This window comes from Mytilus edulis, chromosome 8, assembly GCF_963676685.1.
Source record: "Mytilus edulis chromosome 8, xbMytEdul2.2, whole genome shotgun sequence".
Lineage (NCBI taxonomy): Eukaryota > Metazoa > Mollusca > Bivalvia > Mytilida > Mytilidae > Mytilus > Mytilus edulis.
The window spans coordinates 69,569,701-69,596,266 of record NC_092351.1 but is presented as its reverse complement, the minus strand read 5'-3'; the positions used below and the strand labels follow the sequence as shown (position 1 = coordinate 69,596,266).

Sequence of the window (26,566 nt, the reverse complement as noted above, 5' to 3'; positions counted from 1 at the left end):
TTTTACAATTGGGTTAATGTTATGTATGTACGCCAAGTTAGTTTGATGGTGTCATTTGTCAATACTCATGTACGGATACGACAGCTACGTAAAAGATACGTAAAAGATCCCAATGATGAAGAAGAGAGAGAACTTTTAGTGGGTACTACAACTTTTAGTGGGTACTACAACTTTTGTGGGTACTACAACTTTTAGTGGGTACTACAACTTTTGTGGGTACTACAACTTTTAGTGGGTACTACAACTTTTGTGGGTACTACAACTTTTGTGGGTACTACAACTTTTAGTGGGTATATGTACTTCAACGGTAATGGCAAACTGGTTCAACTCAGTTTAGGTTATATAAAGAATATTCTGAATTGTGAGGTGTAACAACTTGTATAGAATATAACTCCCTTCTTATGTTCTCATTTATTGTAAATTGACACAATTGTTTTCATCCCATTCGTTGCATTGTTGAGAGTACTTGACATTAAAAAGAGAAAACTTTTTTTACAGTTTAGATATCTTATATGGATTTCAATTTCACATTTGAATTGATCAAATGATGTTGTCGTAGAAAAAGCCAAGTCATGCAATGTTTATTCACCTCTTTGTAAACTTTCAAATAGTCTCCAAAATATGTAGTACACACATATAAAAATTGTATCAAGGTCTTTATAGTCATTTAATATGCAAACATATAATAGATGTTTGTCATGAAATGAAAGAAAAGCTTTAAAATAGCTTATTTAACCTATGTCTTATATGGTTTAACGATACCTGAATTAAACAGATATATTATACGGGTAGCTTTCGCATTAGATCTTTGAGCACTCATACCGAAGGGAGGACTTTAAGATTTATTTGAAGAAACAATCATTTTATGAATGGCTATTATCTATTTTGAATTTATTGAACCATAAAACTAATTTTTGACTCTTCACATTGAATAATCCGCGAAGCGGATTATGTAAAATGTGAAGAGTCAAATATTAGTTTTATGGTTCAATAAAGTCAAAATAAATTATTGCCATTCATTATAAATAAATTTCTATCAAAAATAAGGCTCAAAGAACTTTTTGTATTATTTATATAAACAATAACAACGTACACACATGTTGGCGTATGAATACACAACGTCAGAGTGGGCGTGTCGCCATCAAAATTGACAGCATTAAAAATAAAGCTAATAATTTTAACCAATCAGAAGACAGTAAAAACACCAAATTTATTTATTAACGTAAACATAACAATGTGGACATACGATATTCTATAAAATATAAAGTTTTATTTAAGGCAATAAGGCAAATAAAGACAATCAAATGTTGATGTTTTCTTTTTTATTCAGATTAAACATGTTGTTGTTCTCTATTTCTTTTTTGTTTATATACAAATTTTGTAATTCCATAGCCTTTTTATAGTTAAAACAATATAGTGGGTGGTTTTCATCATCGTGGAAGGCCGCGCTGTGGCTGACATTTGTTTACAGCCTCCTTCACTATAGTAAAGTTGTGTCGTTTGCAAACATACAGCGCCCACTCATTTTTTACATTATGCTAAAAGATTTTATTTTACAATTTAACATCTAATAATGTTCACCGTTTTTGAGTGAGTAATTATTTGTGTTATAGAGTCTAAACATTCTGAAATAAACTTAACTAAACAAGACAAAGCCTGCGGCCATTGTTACACCTTTTAGAAAAAGAAGTTTTTATATATGTCTTTATTTATTTGTTAGTTCATCAGCACCTATTGTTCTCTGCTAGTTCATCAACAACTATTCTTCGCTGTTAGTTCATCAGCACCTTTTCTTCTCTGAGTTCAACAGCACCTATTCTTCTCTGTTTGTTCATCAGCACATATTCTTCTCTGTTAGTTCAACAGAACCTGTTCTTCTCTGTTAGTTCATCAGCACATATTTTTCTCAGTTAGTTCATCAGCACCTTTTCTTTTCTGTTAGTTCATCAGCACCTATTCTTCTCTGTTAGTTCATCAGCACCTATTCTTCTCTGTTAGTTCAACAGCACTTATTTTTCTCTGTTAGTTCATCATCAGCACCTATCCTTCTCTGTTAGTTCAACATCACCCATTCTTCTATGTTATTTTAACAGCACCTATTCTTCTCTGTTAGTTCATCATCAGCACATATTCTTCTCTGTTAGTTCATCAGCACCTTTTCTTTTCTGTTAGTTCATCAGCACATATTCTTCTCTGTTAGGTCATCAACAGCACCTATTCTTCTCTGTTTGTTCATCAGCACCTTTTCTTTTCTGTTAGTTCATCAGCACCTATTCTTCTCTGTTAGGTCATCAACAGCACCTATTCTTCTCTGTTTGTTCACCAGCACCTATTCTTCTCTGTTAGTTCATCGGCACGTCCTCTTTTTCTTTGTTAATTCATCAATTAACTTTGAACTTTTAAGTACTAAGGCTTTCTTTTTCTACCTCAGGAATAGATAACCTTGGCTGTATTTAACAAGTTTTTTTTTAGAAATGTTTGGTTCTCAATGCTCTTCAACTTTATAATTTATTTTGCCTTTTTACTTTTCGCTTCGAGCGTCACTGATGAGTCTTTTGTAGATGAAACGCGCGTCTGGCACAAATACAAAATTTGAATCCTGGTATCTTTGATGAGTTTATTTATATAAATATTTTGAAGTTGATATCTTATAGAGATACACAATATTTCATTATATTCTATATATTTGTATATAGATATTAATTTTACCCTCCGATGGATTAACTGTTGTTTGTGCATGCCAGTCATGCAAAGTTTCTATATTACGTCATTCATCTAATTAATTGGATCTATAGACTTTCCAAATTGGTTTTTAAGGAGTACAATAAATGAGGCATGAAAGCATGCCCAGCCTTGTGAAATTATTCAACATTTATTAAAAGTAAATACAATTTAATTTTGAATAACAATACAAAAATACCGCTCGACTTTTCAGCAAGGGGAAAGGTAGGCTTGCGGAGGCTTTTAATTCCGGTTTTGTATAGTTGTTTTGAGTGTATAAAAGTAATTATCTCCATGCATTGTAAACATGCGCAACTTGCAATATTTTATTATTTTGAAAAATGACTACTTAATATGACTTTTCATACAAGACTGATACACATTGCTTCGTGTGAAGGCATCTTAATTTTATGTTTATTAGAGTTTCTATTGTTGCTAACTGTATTAAATCCTTGACACACATAATTAAATCATTTAACAGTACTAGTATTTCTTTAAAAATACAATTGAGACAGTGTAACATAAGTATATTTGTCTACTCATATAACGATGAATACCAATTCTTGTAGATTCACATAACGACAAAGTGTAGGATACATTGAGTAATGTATGTCAAGGTACTTTTAATTAATTAAGTGTGTTGTCATATTTTTAAATTGTTTCTTCTGAACGTTTGTTTAAACTGGATGGACAATTTGCAAATAACTTTTATGCTTATACAGTCTTCATTATTTAAATATCTTATTTATTTATAAAGACTTCTGCTGTTTGAGCACTGGCTTATTGTAAACATCATCCGTGTATTACTTCTTATTATTTACACAAACTAGTATGATTTATATAAAGTAGATGCATTCAAGATTTATTAATATGTTGCTGTCATAAAATCTAATCTTGTGAAATCAAAGTACTATTTCAAATAGATTTATTGTTGTCATGTTTATGACAGCAGTTTTTTGTGAGTAGAACAACTATTGTGTACTTTTTTTGGTGGGGGGGGGGGGGGGGGGGGGGGGGCTTTGAAATATTGTTCTTTTAGACTGTTATTGAATGGATTGTCTAAAGTTGGAATTAAGACCTTTGATACATAGTCCGATATAAGTACAGCCGAAAAAGACGTGCACACATTTAATGATTTGAGAACTAGTAAACTGGTAGAATTTGCTGGTTTCATGTTTATCTGTGTCACACTTAACACTTTGTTTTTTCTTGTTTGAGTGATTTACAGCTCAAATAAGAGGATGATTAAGTGTGTTTATAGAACGAATTCAATACGACGATTTAACTGTTAATAAAAATGTCGATGCAGATCAAATTACTAGTATGATATTTCAATAAAATCATTATATGATTTATATATTAGGGAAGACGTTTATATGATTGGCTTACGGTAGTGGGTCTTGGAGTTATCTAATTCTTCGATAGACAGAACTGACGGAACCACTTTTTATAACCAACGTTAAAAAGGTGTCAGAGATAATGTCTCAAACCAGCTCAACGTTCAAACTAATCTTTCCCTTCGTGTTCATCGTTAGATTAAATGATAAACACACTACTTTTATTTGGATGATAATAAGATATGTTTTGGATGATTTCTTTATTAATACCAAAATAAATACAGTCATCCGCCAAGCCGATTAACTGACACAAATATACAATTTACGTTTTGCAGAGAAATCGAGTTTGGGGATTGAATTCCTGATGTCCAATTCTAAAGTATTTTGAGGATTAAACGCTTTTTTAAAGCTTATAAAATAATTGCATATTTGACGATAAATATACATTGTAAAGGAGTCGTTTCATTCCAATATTTTGATTATAGTTGTTTTTGATATTGCAGAAGAATCATCGTGACATTATGATCATAATCCACACACAATCTTTCAAATGTTTTCCAATCTGAGTACTTAATTATGTCATTGAGAATGATACTCGATGCTTCGTGTGAAGGCATCCTAATCTAATGCTAATTACCCTTATAATTTATGCTTAGCGTATCAAATGTTTGACACACATAAATTAAACATATTTTATATTCTGGACCGTGTAGGACAAGAATTTGTTATGGTATACTTTTATTCTAATGTACAGCAATTCACGTAGAATATGTGTATAAAATAAATTTTTGCTTAGCCAGCGAAAATGAAATATTGTCGATAAAAACCGAGAAAAAATAATAAGTCGTTTGATCAATCAATTATTGTGAAAGATTTTTTTTACTCAAAGTTAAATGAAAAATCAAACTTATAAAGTCCGCTCCGTATAACAGTATACAACAATATAATGTTGATACGAGCTGACAATATTTCTAAATTTACAATACTTTAGGAGTTATGTCAAATAAGGGTGACTGAAATGATTACTGAAAAATTGGTAATGATGATGAGAGTATACTAAAAACATTATCATCTCACATACTTTTTGATACATTTGAATGCATGTTTAGATAACTGGGTGTTTTTGTTCATATATGTTACGATAACTGGGTGTTTTTATTCTTACATGTTAAGATTTGTGGGTGATTTTGTTCTTACATGTTTAGATATGTGGGTGTTTTTGTTCTTACGTGTTTAGATATGTGGGTGTTTTTGTTCTTACATGTTTAGATATGTGGGTGTTTTTGTTCTTACGTGTTTAGATATGTGGGTGTTATAGTTCATACATGTTAAGATATGGTTTTTTTTCATACATGTTTAGATATGTGGGTGTTGCAACGTATTGAAGACCTCACTCTGTCTTTGAGATAGAGTAGCAATATAAGTGCTGTCCATTGTACTTTTGCTGTGCATGTACTGATTGTGGTCTAAAATCTTTTCTTTTCCATGATGTACAAACAACCATAATTTATTCTGTTAAACCTTTAGCCATGAAAATCCAGCAAATTAGATCCTATCAGTATCATATATGCATGGACATAGTGACAGTGTATTTGGATAATTATTTGATCAAATCACTGGCTTTAAACAGTTAATTGGGAGGGGACCAGTTCCATGTATTGAGTGGCGAAAATTGTCTTTATGGATATAAGTATAAGTATAAATATTCCCAATAAATCATGCTTTATGAAATCAAAAGACTGATATAATTTAATTATGGTTATTTTTTTCCGATGGGTTGGTGCATCTCATGTTGACTAAACCAGTGTGTGTCGTTTGATTTAACATTCATCTCAATTCATATCAACAATATAAATTAATAAAACAAGGGATGGCTATATTGTCACTCGTATGTATTTGAACGTATGTCAGGGGTATACTACCGCATCAATAGATTTTTGTATTTTACATCACAATATTAATAGTACGATTTAAAAACAATTATTTTTGGAACGCATCTTATGGATAACTATCACTGTATCTAAATAACATTTAATCTTATAATGTTAGAGAAACAAACCAGTACAATAGTACCTCACTAATAAGAAATTAGGAGAGTTAGTGTTTTCCTCATGTCCATGGTAACTGTTCAAATATCTGTGACACAAAGTGTAACCTAGCCTTGCACTCTTTTCTTCAAAATACTGCAATCATCTTTTGTTTGTTTATTATGCATTAAATGTATGTTCTGAAATATAAAAAAACAATGTAATAATAAATGTAAACAGATAAAAAGAGGATGACCTGAATCTAGTTGTGTGGAAATTACCTTTATCTTGGTTGCTATCAAAAAAATTAACATTTTGTTTCAAGATCAAAAAGCTCTTCGTCATAGTTATGAAGAACATAGTCTTTAAACAACTATTCAATATGTGGGTTATAAAACAATAATGCGTCGTTTTATGATTGTGTTGACACCAATTCATATTTCATACCACGGATCATATTATGTTTAAATTCTTTTCGTATTGTTGTTGATTTCTATTATTTCAATATATATGTGCCTCACAAAATTGACCTTTACAGGTTGTCGGTTAAATGTCGGATCAGGTTTTACAGACTTGCAAACATGTTTACATTTCTGACGCCATACGTTACTGTTTGGTAGCTGCGGATCAACAGAGAGGAAAATGATGTTGTTTTCGTAATAAATTGAAAACCACATGTATATTGTTGCCTAAATAACAAAAAGGTGTTTTTAATATCATACACTGTTTAGAGAAGCATATAATCGGTACTAAATCGCACCGAGACAACCTCACACGTTTTCACGTTAAGCAAAATCACACCAACACAACATCACACGTGAATCAGAAACACACCAACTCAACCCTACTCGTTACTTTAAAAGAACAAAATATTATTAATCATCAAACCCACACCAAAAACAACCTCATTCATTAATCAAATACACACCAACACAAGCTTACATACAAATAAAGAAACACAACATCACATGTTAATCAAAAACTCAATCACAACCTCAGACATTAATCAAAATCTCACCCACACAATATTACATTTGAATCAAAAACACACCAACACAATATTACACGTTACTCAAAATTACACCAACACAACCGTAATGTAAAAGACCAACATCACCTCACACATTTATCAAACGCACAACACCACAAGCTCACAATTTAATCAAAAACACACCAACACAACCTTACACACTACTTAAAAACACCAACATATTAGTAATCATCAAACACACACCAAAACAACCTCATACATTAATCAAATACACATCAACAAAACCTCACAAGTTAATCAAAAACACCAACATACCCTCACAAGTCAATCAAAAACTCACACGTTAATCAAAAACACTAATATAATCTCTACCGTAATCAAAAACACACCAAAAAAACTTAATGCGTTAATCAAATACAACACAAGCTTACACGTTAATAAAAAAAAACCACTACAACACAACATCACATGTTAATCAAAAGCTCCAACATAACCTCACACGTTAATCAAAAACACACCAACACAATATCACACGTGAAATAAAAACACACCAACACAACTTTCTTACACATTTATAGATTATCGTTGATCATCTCAACGAGATTAATTTTCTCGCTTGAGCTGGTACAGCGAAAGAGAGAAGAGCAATCGAGTTGAGATGACCAATGATAATCTGTTTATCGCTATTTTACCTATGCGACGTTGCCAATTTCATGTCAATTTCGTTAGCAACGCCACGTGGCCTCCTTAGTTTCTAGCGATAATTTTTCCACCTCAAGCGAGAAGCATGAAATGAAAATTATCACAAAAAAAGATCAAAAGAAAAATGCACAAAATAGCGATAATGACCAATAACACACACACATAACATCACATGTAAATCAAAATCAAACGAAATCAACCTCACAAGTTAATCATTAACACACCAACAAAAACTCACACGTTTATCAAAAACACACCAACAAAACCTCATACAATAATCAAAAACAAACCATATGTGAATTGTTGTATTTCTTGCTTTAGTTGTTGCCATTGAATTGACTGATGTGCTATCTAGATAATTATGATACTAAGCTTAATAAAACATCTGAGTAATTAAATATGTTCAACAAAAACTGGTTCAATTCGTCTGATTCTTCATAATGAATTTACACCTGTGATTTAAATTACTCATGATATTTTAAAATCATTGCAATACTGTTGTGAGTTTTTTCAATTGATTTACCAAATCTGGTTTGCAAAATATTGCTTAACTTGGCTCTTAATAACAAAGTTCATTATACTTATTTTAATAAAAATTTGTTAAGAATTGATTCCCGACAACTAACTGTTTAATATACACTATTTTCCAGAAGGAGATTTTAGATAGAGGGAACTGGTCTGGACGTTTGGACTTCATCCTATCATGTATTGGCTTTTCTGTAGGTTTGGGAAATGTATGGCGGTTTCCGTATCTGTGTTACAGAAATGGCGGAGGTACAACTTATTTACGGCAAATTGTCAAACTAAGATAAAAAAAAAATAAAAATCTGCACTTTAAGTGATGAGTTTGATGTTAGGTTTCTACCTAGTAAATTAATGTAAATGGCCCACTATTTTTAATAAAATTTTGCAATTCATCAAGTACGTGTACTCACAATTTTAAAGTTAATTTAAGATTTAAAAAAACTTTTCCTTTGTGCTATATTTTGTATTAAAGGTATTAACTTGTTCTCATTATTTCCAGGTCGGACATTTCTACATGTATACTTACATTTTGTTGAAATAACATACATGTACAAAAATAATGTCTGTGAAATGCTTTTTCTCTCCAAAGATCGATTGTCATAGATTGTGTCCATACAAAAAATCAAATCAAATAGTTGGTCAATTATTATGTTTCTCTTTATTCCGTAAATATAAATATCGAACGTTCATAAATCAGGAAAAAGACATACATGATGTGTTTCAAAAATCATTTCTGCTATAAGAAAGCCTTTAAAATACAGGTAGATATCAGAAAGTTAAGGGTTAGATTAGTAGTTGTTTACACTTTGTAAAGCCCATATAATGTTATATGAAATTCTGGAAATACGTTTACAATCGGTTGTGTTCTCTGTACAACTACAAGGAATTATAAGTGCGAAACAAGTAATTGATATCTTTACAAGTATGACTTCCATTATATATACAAGTAATATAATTACCAATGATGAAAGAGGAAACCGTTATGGATCTATCTGAAACAGACAGTTATGAGGTTCTTCATGCTCTTTAACTTTATACTTGTTTGGCTTACTAACTTTTGTGATCTGAGCGTCACTGATGATTCTTATGTAGACGAAACGCGCGTCTGGCGTATCAAATTATATAAACAGTTAATAAATATTATAAAATATACGAATTACAAGATGTTTTCCTATAGAAGTAAGGTGATAAGTTGTTCATTAGATTTAACTTTTGTGAATATAAAAAGTTGTCAATGGTACCAGGATTATAATTTAATACGTCAGACGCGCGTTTCGTCTACATAAGACTCATCAGTGACGCTCAGATCAAAAGGTTATAAAGCAAACAAATACAAAGTTGAATAGCATTGAGGACTAAAAATTCCAAAAAGTTGTGCCAAATACCGCTTAGGTTATATACATAGAGATTCTTCACAATTTTTCTTGAAATAAAAAATGAAATGTTTTCGTATTTCTACAGGTGCTTTCCTCATTCCATATGCCATTATGTTGGTTATTGCTGGAATACCACTGTATTTCTTTGAGTTGTCCTTTGGACAGTTTGCATCTCAGGGGCCTATTACTGTTTGGACAGTAAGCCCTTTTTTCATGGGTAAGAAACATATATATTACCTTCCATAAGTTAGTCTTCTGCATATTTGAAATTGTGTATTCAAAGAATAAGACAAACACGTTGCACAATCTGAGATTTGTTTTTGCATCTGAAAAAATATGTGTCACAACGGTATTTTAATTCCGATTTTTGATTGAAGGTTTTTTTTTTCTCTCCTTATTTTACTTCTAAGCACTACTCATACCTTCCTAGACTGCAATAAAAACGATGAATAATCCGTTTGATTTCTATTGATTTTTGTTTGGGGAGGGGATTTATTATTACGTTTTTTGAGGAATATTTGAGATATATGTCAATGAAGCTTTAATGAAACGACATAAAATAAGCCCAACTTTTGTCTTACACTAAACAACACATTTCTTTCAATAGCTATTAGTGTAAACATATTTTATTTAAAAAAACGGAATGCACAGCTACAAGAGTAACTCAATATCAAATATAAGATTTATTGAAAAGTTGGAATTAGGAATCAAGAGAAATGTTCTCAATAAAACAATATTCATGGTCCAATTTTCAAAAACAATATGATTTAAAAAAAAAAACAGAGTTGATTTATATGTAGTTATTAGCACCTAGTATTACTTACATATGTTCAACTTCTCGTCTTATCAAACTAGACTTTGTTTTCTAATTTTATAGTAACTAGATGAAACAAACAAAAAAGACATATAGATGTATCTACATAAATTTTAATTTTCACTTTAGAATAATCATTATTATAATGATAAAAATTTTAGGAGTTGGATGGGCCATGGTCTTGATAAGCGCCATGGTTTGTACTTACTATAATGTTATCATCATGTATTCCGTTTACTATATGATGGTTTCATTTGTAAACATGGATGGCGATCTACCGTGGCAACACTGCGACCACGAATGGGCATCAGACCTCTGCAGAGAAGAACCATACCCAAAGTTCGATAGTATGACAAATGAAACAGATAAAATTAAATCGGCAATGGGTGAGTTAATATCAACATTTATCTAAAATACAGTAGAACTTAGTTCAAAGTTTGTTTGTTTGGCATCCTTTCATTATTTTTTTTTTTTTTGTTCTTTTCAAACTTTGTCATTGTTTAAAAATCTGCATATTTAATGACTGCCATGAAACTATCCAGACAGCAATAGAAATAACTCAAGTGAGAAATAACAACTGTAAATATTTTATATTTATTGTATATCATTTAGGATGTCATGTTTGGTTTTCGATGTTTTCTCTCTGTTAAGTTTGATTATGTTATATTCTATTGCAGAATTAAAGCATACGAACTGTTTAACCAGTTTGCTAGCAAACTTGTCAGAATCCTTTTCTGTGAACTACACTACTTATAATGATCTTAATTCATCTATTCTTATCCAAAATACGACATCCTGTGATAAGGATCTGAAACTACCTAGTGCGGAATACTTTGAGTAAGTAAGAATTGTATAAATATCCATGGAATTATGTATGATCGCGACGCACAATGACTTTGTTTTTCCTTATGAATCCAAGTTAACAGGAATTATGTTATTCCTTTTGGTGTGGAATGGTTTTGATTAACTGGGGATGAACTGTGAACCAATGTTTCTGTTTGCGGTTTATTTTTTTACTTCGTCTGTCTCTTATAAAAATAAATAATTATCTATAATTGTCTTGTATGGGTTTGTTTTTTTGTCAACAAGCATTTTTATGTGTTTGTTAACTAATCGGTTGTTAAAATTGACAGTTAGGTTTCTAAAAGACTTTGTTTCTTTTTTAATCTGATCTTTTTTTTTCAATTAACTGTTAATTTATACATTTAACAAATTAAAGTCCAAGAAATTATAGTTGGTAGAATTGTGTTTATAATCAACAAAAGAGTTCTTTAGTTGTGAGTCCTTAAATAAGTGTTGTCCCAAATAGACATTGTCTACCAATCTTTTGTATTTTTACAATGTATCTTTGAAACGTAATAGACGTAGAAATATTGTAAGAAGTTAACATGAGCATAAAAAAAATCACAGATAAGTAAACGTACGAAATTGTCAACCAACTTCATATACAGTGTATAAATCATTACTCTCAAATGATGTCCCGTCAATATCTGTTTGTGATTATTTTTACTATATTGAATAGTATTTCTAATCAACATTAATTGAAGCACCAGGTTTCTACAAATCAATCAGTAATACATTGATTAAATGCTGTAACATAACTGCAGGTTTGTCTTATTTCAGACGATATGTCTTACGGCTGCATGAGGCAAACGGATTTGGTGATTTTGGAGGTGTTAGTTTGAAGTTGGTGATATGTTTACTATTAACATGGGTTGTTATTTTCTTCTGCTTGATGAAGGGCATCAAATCATCCGGAAAGGTAAAGGTCGAATTAGACCCCAAATAATGAGACACATCAGACAAATGACAATTTAAATTAAACAAACAAACACTTTTATGTTTCCATAACAAAAAAATATATGATATTGATATGTGGGATTTTCATTTTAATCTTTCTTTCCTTAATTTCAAATTACTAGTATATTTTGTGTCGAGTCTGTTATATATACGTATTGTCACATAAGCGAGACTTAGGTATCATACTTTCCGTCGTCAGCGTCTGCAGTAAAATATAGTTATAAGAATAACTTTGTCTAACTTTCAATTACGTCATGGGAATATGCATTCAAAATTTAAAATATCGAACTCAAAGATAAATAAAAGAGGAATTTTATAAAACTAATTGCTCGCCTTTATTGACCAATGGAATGGATAGAGAAGTTCATTTGTGGAGACAATAGTTAATAATCATATTAAAAGTATTTTACCGTCACCACTATTACATTTTCGAAACAGACTTCATATAAACGTGTGGTGCAGATTTTAGCATGCACAACACATTTGTCTATGATTAGCTGGATTCATTTTTATTCCCGACTGTGATATTATTGAATGCTATTAATATTATTGTACAAACTACATGTTTCTATATACATAGCGTCAGTAATCACATTCTAGATGAATAGGATAAAAGTCAAAATAAAGGAAATGATTTTGAGAATAAAAGTAAAAACGGACCTTTATATAACAAACACCTCTAATGTTTATGACCAATAAAAGGTCCTAGCAGAAATGAATCATTATCATTGCAATAAGCTACTCTATCTTCTTTTCTAAAGACCTTTCTGAAAGATCTGAACATTTTCTGTTCTTTGGGGAGTGACATAAATTCATTTTTCATCTACCTTACTGGGTCTCCTATTAATTTCTTTATTATATTACATTTGTAGAGGTATATCTCGTTTTCAATTGCATGTGCATGTCATATTTTAAACAGCCAGTCTAAGGATTATGAATTAAATATTCAAAGACATATTTCTTTATTAATTGATAACATCATCAGTAAGAGTAGTCTTGTGGTATCATGTTCGCCTCGACTGTGGGACCTCGTGGCCATGGTTCGATCCGCGTCGGGCAAAATAAAGACTTGAAAATAAACACATACCATGATTGAAATTTTGTATTTGCGACAGACGCGTGTTTCGTCTACAAAAGACTTCAGTGACGATCGAATAATAAAAGAAACTTAAAAAGGCCTAAAAAGTACGAAGTTGAAGAGCATTGAGGACCAACAGTTCCTTAAAGTTTTGCCTATGAAAAGGAGAACTAAGCATTTACTTTCTTTTTCTTTACTAAGCACACGACATTTAGTAGTTAGACCAAAGACTAGTTGGCCTAAGTAATGTGACGTGTCTTGTGAACTAACATGTTAAAAATCGGCTGGGTTCCTATTCATATCACAATAATATGTTATAGTCCTTAATTTGTATTTAATTTGCCACTGGACGCTAAACAGAAATCAATTTTATTATTATCTATTGATCGGTTGTATTCACTGCTCCGGCGTTTCGTGAAACACTTTCAAGTGGAGTCGTGGTAAACTAATTTTTTTCTTTTCTAAGCTAAATTAACAACCAATTCAATGTGCCCGTACATTACGGTTTTTTTTAATTTTATTTTCTAGGCAAAATTAACGACTAATGTGCCCATCTTAAATCATTCAAGTACTACGAAATTATCACTGGCTAAAAATAATTTTGAATTTATTTGTAATAGAAACATACGTGATTTATTTATAAGAACAATTACTAAATCATTTATGTGTATGTTTGCTTTATATGAAGTACTTAATAAGAAAATCGTTTTTTGGCAGAATTGACAAGTCAATTTTCAGTTATACATATTAGAAATAGTAACAAGCATTCTTTTACAATTAGAACTACGCTTCATGTTTGTCTTTCGTTTTAGGTTGTTTACTTCACGGCAACTTTTCCATACATTGTCTTAGTTATTTTGTTAATCCGCGGCTTGACATTAGAAGGATTTGAAAAAGGAATCGAGTTTTACATGATACCAGACTGGCAAAAACTTAAAGACCCCAAGGTAAGTTATTAGGGGAAAATAATTAATTAAGAGGCATTAACGGGAATACATGTACTACTCGATTTCTGAAATTTTGAAAATAACGTAGAAAATACCTTCCAATATTAAGTATTTAACATCCACTGCACTGGATTAAAATTTAGATAGTAGATTTAAAAATGCTGAGGTTTTAAATATACCAGAAGAAATCGTTAAAAATGAAAGCATTTGGCAAATTGTACCTCATTGATTGGCATAATGTATCGGTAATCACAAGGTAGAAATTATGGCATAAAGGACCAATCTGCTTGCTGCATGTCTAATAGTTATTTAACAATAATAGCTACATGTATATATGTTTTATTCGCTTATGAATATTCTATTTGTCTAAAAAGTAGTACCGGTGTAAAGATAATGCATTTGCACTATAGTGGGTATAAAAACAGAAAGAAGTACTAACAATTGTCCTTCCTCAAATGTGGTAAAAAATCTAGTGATTGCAAATTTTATAATTTTGAGGTCGTCCACTTAATAAAATGATAAAACAATAAGTTGCTCATTCTAACTGAATTAGCTTATAATAAAGGTACACGTCCTTGCACTTCACCTATACAACTACACATGTTATAATTGTAGGTATGGGGTGATGCCGCTACACAGATATTTTATTCCCTTGGTGTGGCTTTTGGAGGTTTGCTTACAATGTCGAGCTACAATAGATTTAAGAACAATACCATCAGGTGTGTATTTTATACCTTGTAGCGGGTTATTTTCGTGGTTGTAAAATTTCTCGATTTTCATTGAATAAGCGAAAATTTACACCCCGCGAAAATAACCAACTATACGGTAAATCATTTAAAATAAAGTTCACGGTGTTTTAAAGCGTTTTACATTATCAGGTTCTTAAATATACTTCAAAGATGCTCGGTAACAGTTTTCAATACTGTTCTTTCGTGGAAATATAAATTGACTATTGTTGTCAATTATAGGTTTATGGGATATGGGACTTGTTCGTTTTTAGGTTTATACAATATACATTAAAGTTAATTTTATTTTATTGAAACTGTTCACACATATATTTTTATTTTTAATGTGTGGGGATGCTTCGGTAATTCGTTCTTTCACAAGGGCGGTTTTTGTTAAATGTTGATACATGGACTTGTGGTTAGCGTAGTTATTTCTACATTATACTATTTACAAATGCATTACGTTCTTTGTGATTATTATCCGTTTTTATTTATTTAGTACATACATATACGTGTGATAAAAAGTTATTACGACGTTTGAAAAAAAAACTACTGTTTCTTCAAATTTTATTTCATTTTGGTTTTAAATAATTTTAACCCTTTCTGATCTACCTTATTTTCAGAGATGCTTTCTTGGTGACCTTGATAAACTGTTGTACTAGTGTGTTTGCTGGTTTCGCCGTGTTTTCGTTACTTGGATTTATGGCACATACGCTAAACAGGGATGTCAAAGATGTTGTTGATTCTGGTAAGACTTTGTAAAGGTTTTAAGTTTCTCTGCATATATTATACATTAATTAATATCAGTTTTAACTAAAATATATCTCATAAAACCGTACAGAAAGATCACATCTAGGTGATAGCAAGAGCATTTTTGTAAAGTGCATAAACCGAAAGCAATAAACATGATTTTAGGACAGTAGTTTTATTACAAATTATAGAGCATGCATCATTATCGATGTGCCCCAAACCAAGTAGTTACATTAGTTTATTTATAGATAATCTCGTAAATTATTTTCAGTAAATAACATATTTATTTAAGGCCCAGGATTGGCGTTTATTGCGTATCCCGAAGGTATTGCTAGGATGCCTGCTGCTCCAGCATTTTTCTCGTTCCTGTTTTTCTTCATGATTTTCACTTTAGGACTTGACAGTCAGGTGAGTGTGCTTTAAATTTAAGACACTTATGGCTATAAGTAATGTTCTTTAATGATGTTTGCTTGTCATGTTATGGAATTTTTGATAGATTTTCGAAATCCTCTGGTTTTATCCATTTTAATGCCTTAAAAGATTTTGTCCATTGACCCCCATTTTTCTTTTTATAAATCTTTTACATGTATAATTATAAACCATCTGTAAAAGTCTTATAACATTCGTTTTTTTAATAGTTTTTGAGAACTTTAACTTGTCAATGATATAGTTATAAAAATCAAGAGAGAACATTTTCCCGCCAAAATATCAATGGCTAATATCTCGAAAACAAGCACATTGACCTATATATTTTTTTGCTCTTTCTGTTCCTTTACTAATCCCGTATCAATATATACTAGTGTTTAGAAAAGCTTGTTATTTTGAAACTGAGTAGCGACTTCCTTAACTTATCTTACTTCAACTTGACAATGAACATGACGGAAACGGATATGGATCATAGAGTACAACATGTCATTTCAGTTATTCTTTCTTCATCGAGAAGGCTTATAGATCTAGAAGTTGTGTCCATCACTAGGTATTCGGTGTATAATTTTGAATATCATTTTGCGGTGTTAAGGTTTAAACGATGACTTTAGTAAAAAAATAAATATAAAATCTTATTGCAAATGTTTTCATAAAGTACCATCAAAGCGAAATGATGAAAATAGTATTTTAAAAATTTTGAAACGTGTTATAGACTTCACAATGCTCAAATCCAAACAAAAACATAGGATGTATAAAATCTTGAATACTTCAGGAGCTGTATATATTACTTCTCTTAAGGAAGCTATTAAATCAAGAATACCAAAAGTTGAAGTTGAAATCATCCCTTCGTGAATTTTACAGCCGCCATCACGAGTTGGTTGACCGTTATGAAATAACCGTTTCACAGATGAAATCGGATATGTTCCTAATGTCGTAACTACAATACCCTTCCCTTTTCACGAATGTGACCTACCGAATTAGACTATTTACCGGATTTGTAATAACATAAGCAACACGACGGATGCCACATGTGGAGCAGGATCTGCTTACCCTTCCGGAGCACCTGAGATCACCCCAGTATTGCTTAGTCTTTAGTTTTCTTTGTTGTGTCTTCTGTACTATTATTTGTCTGTTTTTTTTGTTGTTTTTTTTTAGCCATGGCGTTGTCAGTTAATTTTAGATCTATGAGTTTGACCGTCCCTTTGATATCTTTCGTCCCTCTTTTACTCAAAGTGACCTAGAAGGAATAGCCAAATATATCTAAGGTCAACTTTGCATGAGAGAGTTTGAACTTTATTTTCTTATCAATTTCTTAATTTATCAATGTCGAATTTAAAAAAGTATGTTAGAAATCATGTCAGGACCAAATCAATACTGCCTACTGGGCCAATGATATAACGGTATAGACCCAGTATATGTATGTTAGAATTACATCAATGCAGTTCCCGTTCCTAAACAGGTCTTATTTTGATTCATTTAAATTTCACCAAGACAGCAATACGATTAATTCCGGGTAAGCTAAACCTACATCAAAACTTTATGTTTTTGTGAATTTATGTTGTCTAAACTTCTGCTCTGTGTGTTGCAAAATTAGTTGATAATTAAAAATGCATGTTTCTGTTATCTGTGTTTGGCAGTATTGAATCTCTACATAATTTTTAAATCATTACCATTTTATCAAAAGGACTGAAGACCGGTCATATTATGTCCGTACTTTTTAAACCTGCTTTGTTGAATGTAGACTGTGAGAGTAGGAAGATATACATTTGTATCATCCATGCGCTTTCTTCGTCTAAGTATGGTTTGGAGGGTTTATTTATAGAGACGTCCTAATAGAAATATGTATCAACGTGCAGTTAAAGATTACAACACTACAGCAATACCCACTAAAAGATTTAATATTTATTATAGTTTGCAATGATGGAAACTGTCATAAGTGGTTTTATTGATGCGTTTCCAGCATTCCTCAGACCTAAGAAGACACTGTTCACCTTTATTCTCTGTGTCATTGGCTTTTTGTTGGGTATGCCTCAAGTTTGCAAGGTATGTCAAACATCTATATTTCATATATCTCTACATCTCGTAACACACATTGTTGAAGAACTAGACAGAAAAAGACAGGGATTTTTTTTTAAATGAAACCCTGATGAACTTGATCATAGTTGATTTTGTTGTATAATCAATGTAGGAGTTTTTTTTAAATGAAACCCTGATCAACTTGATTATAGTTGATTTTTTGTATAAACAATGTATATGTTTCAAAGAATACATTAATTTTTAAAGAGAACTATCTAATAATTAAAAAATGTATTCAGATATCAAGGTTACTATCTTAAAAAGTATATATTTGCATTTTCTCCTAGCGATGTAGTACGTTTTAAATTCGACAATGCGTGTCTCTTTTGTACAAATGAGGGTGGTACATGTATATATTGAGTTCTATTTTAGTCCTCAATATACCTGTCTTAATTACGATTTGATGCAAAACAGACATTTATCAACCAAATAGTCATTGTTTTATAATCCAATGTCCATATGATTCGAATACATTATTATTTTAGTAAAGAGGTTTTGGTAACAACAGAAAGTGGGTCTATCTACCGTGGAATATTTGATTAATTTCAAGGAGTGTAGATCCTTGTAAAAGTGGTATTTTGGAAAGATGGTTATCCCAGTGTTTCATTAATTGTACAAGCATGTCTCACATGGATATGACTGATTTACCATATTTTCATTTACAGCAGTTCTTTCACCTGTATATTAATTGTTTATGTACCAATCGATGACTGCTTGTTTCATAAATTTGATTTATATATAAGGGGATGTTTGGCCTTAATTGTAAAATATTGGTATTATATGCACTAAATGTAAGCATAGACTATTACCAACCTCATGATATAAATATACCTAACAATAGAAAAATACATTTCCAGGGCGGAATATACCTATTGACACTGATAGATTGGTATTCGGGAAGTTACAACCTTATGATTGTCAGTTTGTGTGAACTGGTTGGGATATGCTATGTTTATGGTGAGTAACATATAACAAACAACAAAGGATTCAAAACGAGTAGATTGTACCAAATGTTATCTGTCTTAGCAGATACATGACTTGTATGTATGAGAAATGATGAGCTGGATTTGAAATGCATTTAAAATAACTTTCATAAAAGGAATATGAACTAGAATTGCCATTGCGAGCAATAGCTGATGTCACCCTGGTTCACCAATTGCCACTAAGTGGCAGCCATTTCGAAATTTTTTAACACTAGATATATATACATCATTCTGCTAATTTTCAGATAGTTTAAAGCATTTTGAAAATTTTCATATTTGTACCGTTTCTATGGCAATGGCGGCTATTTTGAAAATTCCAAAGATGGATGGTATGTCTTCTTATGCCAAGTAACATTTCCACAAAGTTTCATTCAGTTTGGAAGACTTTCCAATTTTTCACATTCTTTCTGTTTCTATGACAACGGTAGCCATCTTGAAAGTGCCAACCCCCGATTGCACATCTGCACATGGGGGTTAACATTATGGTAAAGTTCCATTATCATTGGTCCATTCAATTCTGAGAAATAGTCGGGGAAAAAAAGTGTGGAATAATTATAATTATAAGTTATAAAAGAATGGAACAATAACAATATGTCACCCGACCTCTATCAGGGTGACATAATAAAACAGTTTGTGCAATGATTACAGACTGAAGCATTTGTGTGTTATATTACTGCGCTATTAGTAATTAAATGAAACAGCAGTAAGAAATAATTAAATAAAAGTAATGATTTACTGAAACAAAAGGACCCGAATCTCGCCCAAATGCACAAACAGTATTTGTTGCAATGAATAATAATATGGGTGAGTATTACCATGTTTATCTATTGTCAGAAAAAATCATTATATCAAACTGAATTAGTAAAGGAGTATGGTAAGGACCGATTTTGGCCTCAAATTTCAGGTTCATCTGACGAAAGATTTTGATCACTTTTTAAACACTTAAGTGTCTATTTTATTTGAATTAATTAGTTTATGTGGAAGATTTTAACAGATTTAGTCATTAAAAACGATCCGATTCAAGCTCAAATATGAAAAATCTACCAAATATGCCGAAAAATGTCATTTTTCAGTTGGTTTTTGGTAAAAATGAAAGTGGGCGCATCCGTGTTCATCCCCAACCTTTATATATGTTATGTATTATCATCAAATACAACTTACGTTTTACTATTATAGATGAACACGAATGCGGCCACTTTCGTTTTACACGAAAACCGTCTAAAATTTAACTAAAATGCTAGAATTATGAAGATTTCAGTAATTTAGCATGACTTAATGGTGCTAGTACCGGATAAATTTGCATTGTATTGTCAAAAACAGCCCATATTTATGTAGCAGAAGCATTCTACTGTCTAATGAACAACTAAAAGTTAACGTTTTAACAATTTTGTAAAACTGCTATATTTTGGGGCCAAAAAGGGGTCTTACTGAACCTACTCCTTTGGCTAACGAAGTCCTGATAAATGAATAAAAGTACAAGCACTTTTATTTTTATTGGAAAATTGTTCTACGTAGATTCAGCTCAAATTAAAAAAAAAATGAAAGCTCCTCATTGTGATTAATGTAAGATAACTCTGGTTAATTTTCCAAACATTTTTTTCATTTTACGGAGATGATATAATTTGGTTTTCATATATAGTCTTTTTCAAAAAAGTGTAAATCCTTTGTGTAGGTTCCAAATATGATTTCTCACTAAAGTTGTTGCCATAGGTTTGAAGTTTCTGGATTTAGTAGTTGATATGGTGCTCTGTTCTTGTGTTTGCGCATATGTGTATCCTATAAGTGTTTGTGTTAGGGGTGTTTCACCATAAAAAAATCTAAATAAAGAGAGTAACTCAATTTGAACTAGTCTAATTATCATTGAGGAAAAAACAAGTGGAATCAAGTAATGCAACTATATTAAGGCACTTTAACCTACGTAGACTATCCATAAGGGTCTTGAACGGTCGGAGATTATTAATACTTAGAAATTAATGTACCTAAATAATATTTATAAAATTATGACATGATTTTTATATTCTTATATAAATAAAGGCAATAGTAGTATACCGCTGTTTTCAATAGTCATAAATCGATTTAACTAAAACAAATCCGGGTCACAAACCGAAACTGAAGAAAACACATTTTTATTTTATTTTACATCAATTATAAGAGGCGAAAAACAAAAACGGAAAAAAAGAAACACTGTGAGGTGCTTCAAAATATAACGCCAACATTCATAGAAACGGTCTATGTGATAAAATCTGCCATACTCCTGACTTTTTAAGAACAATGGTTGATTGAACCTGGTTATATGACATGCCAACTCTCCCGCTTATATTGGAATGTTAAAAATAACGCTAAAATGACTAAACTGTATGACAGGATAATATAACAACTTTAAACGTTTCAAAACAAATGAATACAAATTATCGATACATAAATGTCTTAAATAAACCAATAAAAAAAATCTATTGAAATTGTAAATCTAATCGAAACACTATATGTAAACATAAAAAAAAATATGAACATTTTTAAGGGAGACAATTAACACATCGTTAAATAGACTTTTTGGCAGTGTGAACATAGTACAAAGGGATGTCACTCTTAAATATATAAACTACTCATCAAAGGAATTAATCAACACACCATTCGTGCTCCACCTTTAATTGATATTCTAGATTATCAATATAACCAACAGTTAATTGTTAATCTAATGGATAGTGAAAGCTAACAATTGCTAACCAATAGTAAATTATATTTGTTTGAAAAATTGTTTAAACCTTATTCAGAAAAATACACGAACTACTCCACTTTCCGAGCTCATAATTAACGTGTTAACACATGTGTATAATACAAACGTTAAACATTCTTTGCCTCTTATAGTACAACACACAATACAGATCGTATGCTTGCATCAACGTCTCATAATAAAGATTAAAATTTAAGCCTGAACATTTTGCCATTGTTTATAATTTTTATCCGTGTTAGTTTTTTAATATTATCACACCTTCCTGTTAAGATTCGAATAAATACCCATATCCCGACATCATCAGAATAATACGCTAAATGTATTAAACAACGAGATCCACGATATGACTTTTTCTGAGGGAAAATTATTACCTTCATTTCGTTTTTAGTTTTTATGATATTTTAATGTTTTTTCTAGGCATTAATAATTTCAAACATGATATTGAGATGATGGTTGGCAAACAGCATCCAGCCTTTTGGATTTACTGGTATATCACGTGGCCGTTTATCACACCTGTGGCCATCATTGTAAGTATTCAATATGAAATGTTCATAGTGGTAGTTATAAACCAAAGTACTGAACATTAAAAACTAGGTGACGTCATTGGTATGCTTCCGGGGTCAAACATAAACACCGGGTGTTTTTGTGTCTTGGTCGCCTAAGAATATAATAAAATTTGATAAAAAGAAGATTTCTATGTGCCAAATGTGACGGTTTTTCGATTTATATTGGAGAAATTACATGTCGTTACCTTCCGGAATTCAAAAATGTCGGCTTCCTAAGTCAGCAAGTGGCACTCATCCTATAAAGGCTCTATTCATATTAAATGTAGTCGCTTAAGGTATATATCAATTATCAATATTTGTAAAATACTTATAGTGTGCAATGCATGTTACTGATGAGCAAACACAAACAAATACAAATTTACAGAGTGAATTACTAAATAAATACTGTTTTTAAGCGTGGAGGCAATTAATCATCATTTATTCAAGCAGTGTTGTAACTGTGAATAGTATATCTATATTGATGTTCCTGGTTGTAGAATATTTTTATGATTTAAAAATATTGTGTAAAGGGGATATGATGCCAATTAAGATTACCAAATCAATTATAAAAACTATATCAGGACCAAAACAAAAAAACAAAAAGACAAAAAACAACATCTCTTACGATAAATAAAGATAAAACATCACACAATACTAGGCTGGTAAATATCTTTTAGTCTGTATAAATTTAACAGTGATGATGATATTTAATTAACTCAACCCATAATAGCTAAAGAGCATGAACGATACAGGGGGCAATTAACAACATCATAAAAACCTTAAACATACCAAACTGTATGCCATAATTTTGTACAATCAGGAAATTCAGTTGTGTATGATTTTTATGGGGTTTTATTTCTACGATAAAACTAATTCTAAAATTGACTGTTCATTGATAATATTTTTTAGAATCGAAAAAATTAGATTCGGGGAATGCACTATAACGTTTTAAATTTTGATAACGTTTATTTTCTTATCTTGCTATTTGTATAACCATGACATTGAAATTCTGTTATAGTTTATCGTGGTTATGTCTGGTGTTAATTATGCTCCTGCCTACTATGGAGATTATGTATTCCCTGGCTACGCCGAAGCTCTTGGTTGGTTAATGGTATGCTCTCCATTAGCACTCATTGTATTAGGCTTCATCGTACAGAGCATCCGATACGGTGTAAGTATATTAACTTTTGTAAGTGGAAAAGTGGAAAATCTGTTGAAGTCCTAAAACAAAAGATATTTCTTAATAAGTAAATGATAAATGAGATTTCATATATACATTATAAATAATAACATAAAAGGTATTTACTCTAATTTTATTTTCTATTCTTGCAGGGTGATTTTTCCATTAATGTTGTATGACAACCGCTTTGAAATATTTTTGTGTTTCATTTCAGGATAACTTTAAGCTATTTCAGGGAATGGTATAATGCAGTAAAATTAAGATTGTATTGACTTTTAAATGTGTAAAATGTTTCAAAATTCAGATGAAGACACAACCATGCAATTTCAGATAAATAAACCATTCTTGTATTTTAAATAATGTCTTAAAACGTATGATGCATAGCCTTAATTGTGTTCGACACAGGTCTATAATAACCACATATATGTCCGAGATTAAACTAGAAGAAAGAAAATCCTCACAAAGAAACAAGTGAGAGCATTTAGATAAAAGCTATATAATGCCAATTTTACCTGAGGAATGTTGAACAGTCGAGTAACCTCTTGTCAATTTTGCTTGAGGAAGATAGAACAGCCCACCTATCTGAAACAATTTCTAGTCAGTTATACACGAGGAAGATATAACAGCCACATATTCATATACGCTATTTACCAACGGAATATGTATAACAACTGCAAGGTTCCTGACTTGGTTCAGGCATTTTCAAAAGAAAACGTAAGTCATATTCTTTTCTTTGCGCCAAATCATTTGATTCTGGTACTACCTGTTATCTTGATTTCCCTATTAATCAGTTAATATCGTAAATCTTTAAAACAGTACATCAATTTACACACATGATAAAGATACCTTTTTTTATATATTATTTGTATGTTATAACATTATAAATAGTGCATTTTAGAACTTTTTGTGTATTTATGATAAAAGGCTTTTGTATTTTAGTTCCCTGGAGCTTTGAGGAAGCAGCCTGAATGGGGACCTGCTCTTGACGAGGACCGTGCTGAAGATCCTCGCAAGCGATATGAGCCAATAAACGCAGTAAGACACAGAAATGTTGCATCAAACGGAAAAGACAACTTGGCTTATGTAGGAGATAAAAAAGTCAAATACATTGCTAATGATCAAATTAGACTGTAAATGTCAATAAATCCACTTACATATACATATACATATACACTAACTATGTGTCAAGTATAGCTGTATGCATAATCAATTTGTGAATATAAATAAACGCTCAGTAAAACGCTTAAATGACATTCGGGAAAAAATATAAAAACAATACTGAACTACTTGCAGAATGATTATTTCCTAAAGGTAGTCGTCTGTGATATTTGTAAATATGTTGGATTAATTGATATAAAAATATTCGCCTCTATATATATATATCATATTAATAATTACTCTAAATATTATAACAATAATGTTAAATCTGCAAATTTGCGAAAGTAAAGTTTGATTCTTCCCTTGTCGGGTTTCGAACTCATGCTATTTGGGATATCGAGACAACACACGCCTGTACCATTGCCAGCGCTCTAGACCACTCGGCAACCTAAATACATATGTAAACGACAATGTAACAACCATAGGAAACTATTAAATCAACACTTGAATTTGGCCAGACGAGCATTTCCAACAGTATTTCAACAGTAAAAAGGTGTGGAAAATCAAACTGTGATACATGTATTTACATTTATGAAGGTACACAATTTAATTCAAAATAGAATGACATTCACCAATAACTATGATATCATTTTTTCTTGTCCAAAAGTGATATAGGTAATGATATGCAATCGTTGGAGATAACCATGGAAGCACTATATCAGCACTTTTTCACTTAAGTAAGCATATACGACTTTAATAGCAGTTGTTTCTGTTTAATGATGACTGGTGCAATGCGATTAATTATTCACCTCTACTTATGGGCATTTGATGTGATCTTTTAAACATATTACTGAAATTCAAAACAAAAAAGGGACTTCCAACGACATGAAATCAAAGAACATAAAAAAGATGTAGTACAATGTATACTGATTTCCTTTATAAGATTTCGTGCGTTGTATACAAATAATTCTGTATACCTTCAGGTATTAATAGGGAAAACAACTATGTTAGTGTATTATATATTGATGAACCTTGTATCCATAAAATATGTGGTTTTAATTATTAGCAACAACTTTTTTCTGTAAAATTATTTAAAAGGTTTTAAAAAAAAATACATAAAAGTACATAATACTCTAACTAAATTAAGAGCTATCTTTATAACGCAACATATATTTTACTAAACCATGTGCTTGAATATTACAGTTACAGAAGTTGTAATGTAAGGTAACATACCGTTTTTTATATGTTTTAATCCTTTAATTTACTGTGTTTCTTTGGCGTTTTATTCCAGCATCAAAAATTCCGAACTGGTTAATTTGGTTAAAAAATGTTGGGGAAAATAAATAATGTTTCATTTGTATTTTTTAAGAACCGATACTAGTATGTAGATCGTTGGTCAAATATAAATGCATATTATGACTTTTAACTTAATCATTTTACACATTATATATTACACTATATTTTATATTGTTGCATGCATATTTTTAATAAAACTATTTCCTATGGAACTGGAATCAGTTTGTGTTAACACCCCTTTACCAACCATCATACGTATCTTTCATTCATTAGATAGTTCCTTTTTTTATCAACTGCATTCTTTTCGTTATAATTTTACCATGCAGAAAGGTTAATAGACACAATAAGGTAATATAGAGGTATAAACAAAAGATTAACAAAATTATTCTTACTTTGTCAAAGAGAGTTTTTATTGTGTTTTTTCTCCAAAAAAATTGA

General features: G+C 31.0%; 1 protein-coding gene across 1 annotated transcript in view; it reads left to right on the top strand.

The window, feature by feature from the left end:
* LOC139486134 (sodium-dependent proline transporter-like) overlaps positions 1–26,340 on the top strand; it is a 58,256-nt gene extending 31,916 nt beyond the window's left edge. The window contains exons 2-15 of the mRNA XM_071270855.1: positions 8,429–8,552; positions 9,765–9,896; positions 10,655–10,879; positions 11,171–11,330; positions 12,117–12,255; positions 14,184–14,318; positions 14,934–15,037; positions 15,667–15,791; positions 16,086–16,201; positions 18,131–18,262; positions 19,153–19,252; positions 22,427–22,536; positions 23,573–23,725; positions 24,674–26,340. Coding sequence (XP_071126956.1) covers positions 8,429–8,552; positions 9,765–9,896; positions 10,655–10,879; positions 11,171–11,330; positions 12,117–12,255; positions 14,184–14,318; positions 14,934–15,037; positions 15,667–15,791; positions 16,086–16,201; positions 18,131–18,262; positions 19,153–19,252; positions 22,427–22,536; positions 23,573–23,725; positions 24,674–24,868 — 1,950 coding nt within the window. The 3' untranslated portion in view covers positions 24,869–26,340. The remainder of the gene's footprint in view (positions 1–8,428; positions 8,553–9,764; positions 9,897–10,654; positions 10,880–11,170; positions 11,331–12,116; positions 12,256–14,183; positions 14,319–14,933; positions 15,038–15,666; positions 15,792–16,085; positions 16,202–18,130; positions 18,263–19,152; positions 19,253–22,426; positions 22,537–23,572; positions 23,726–24,673) is intronic.
* The last annotated feature ends 226 nt before the right edge of the window (positions 26,341–26,566 follow it).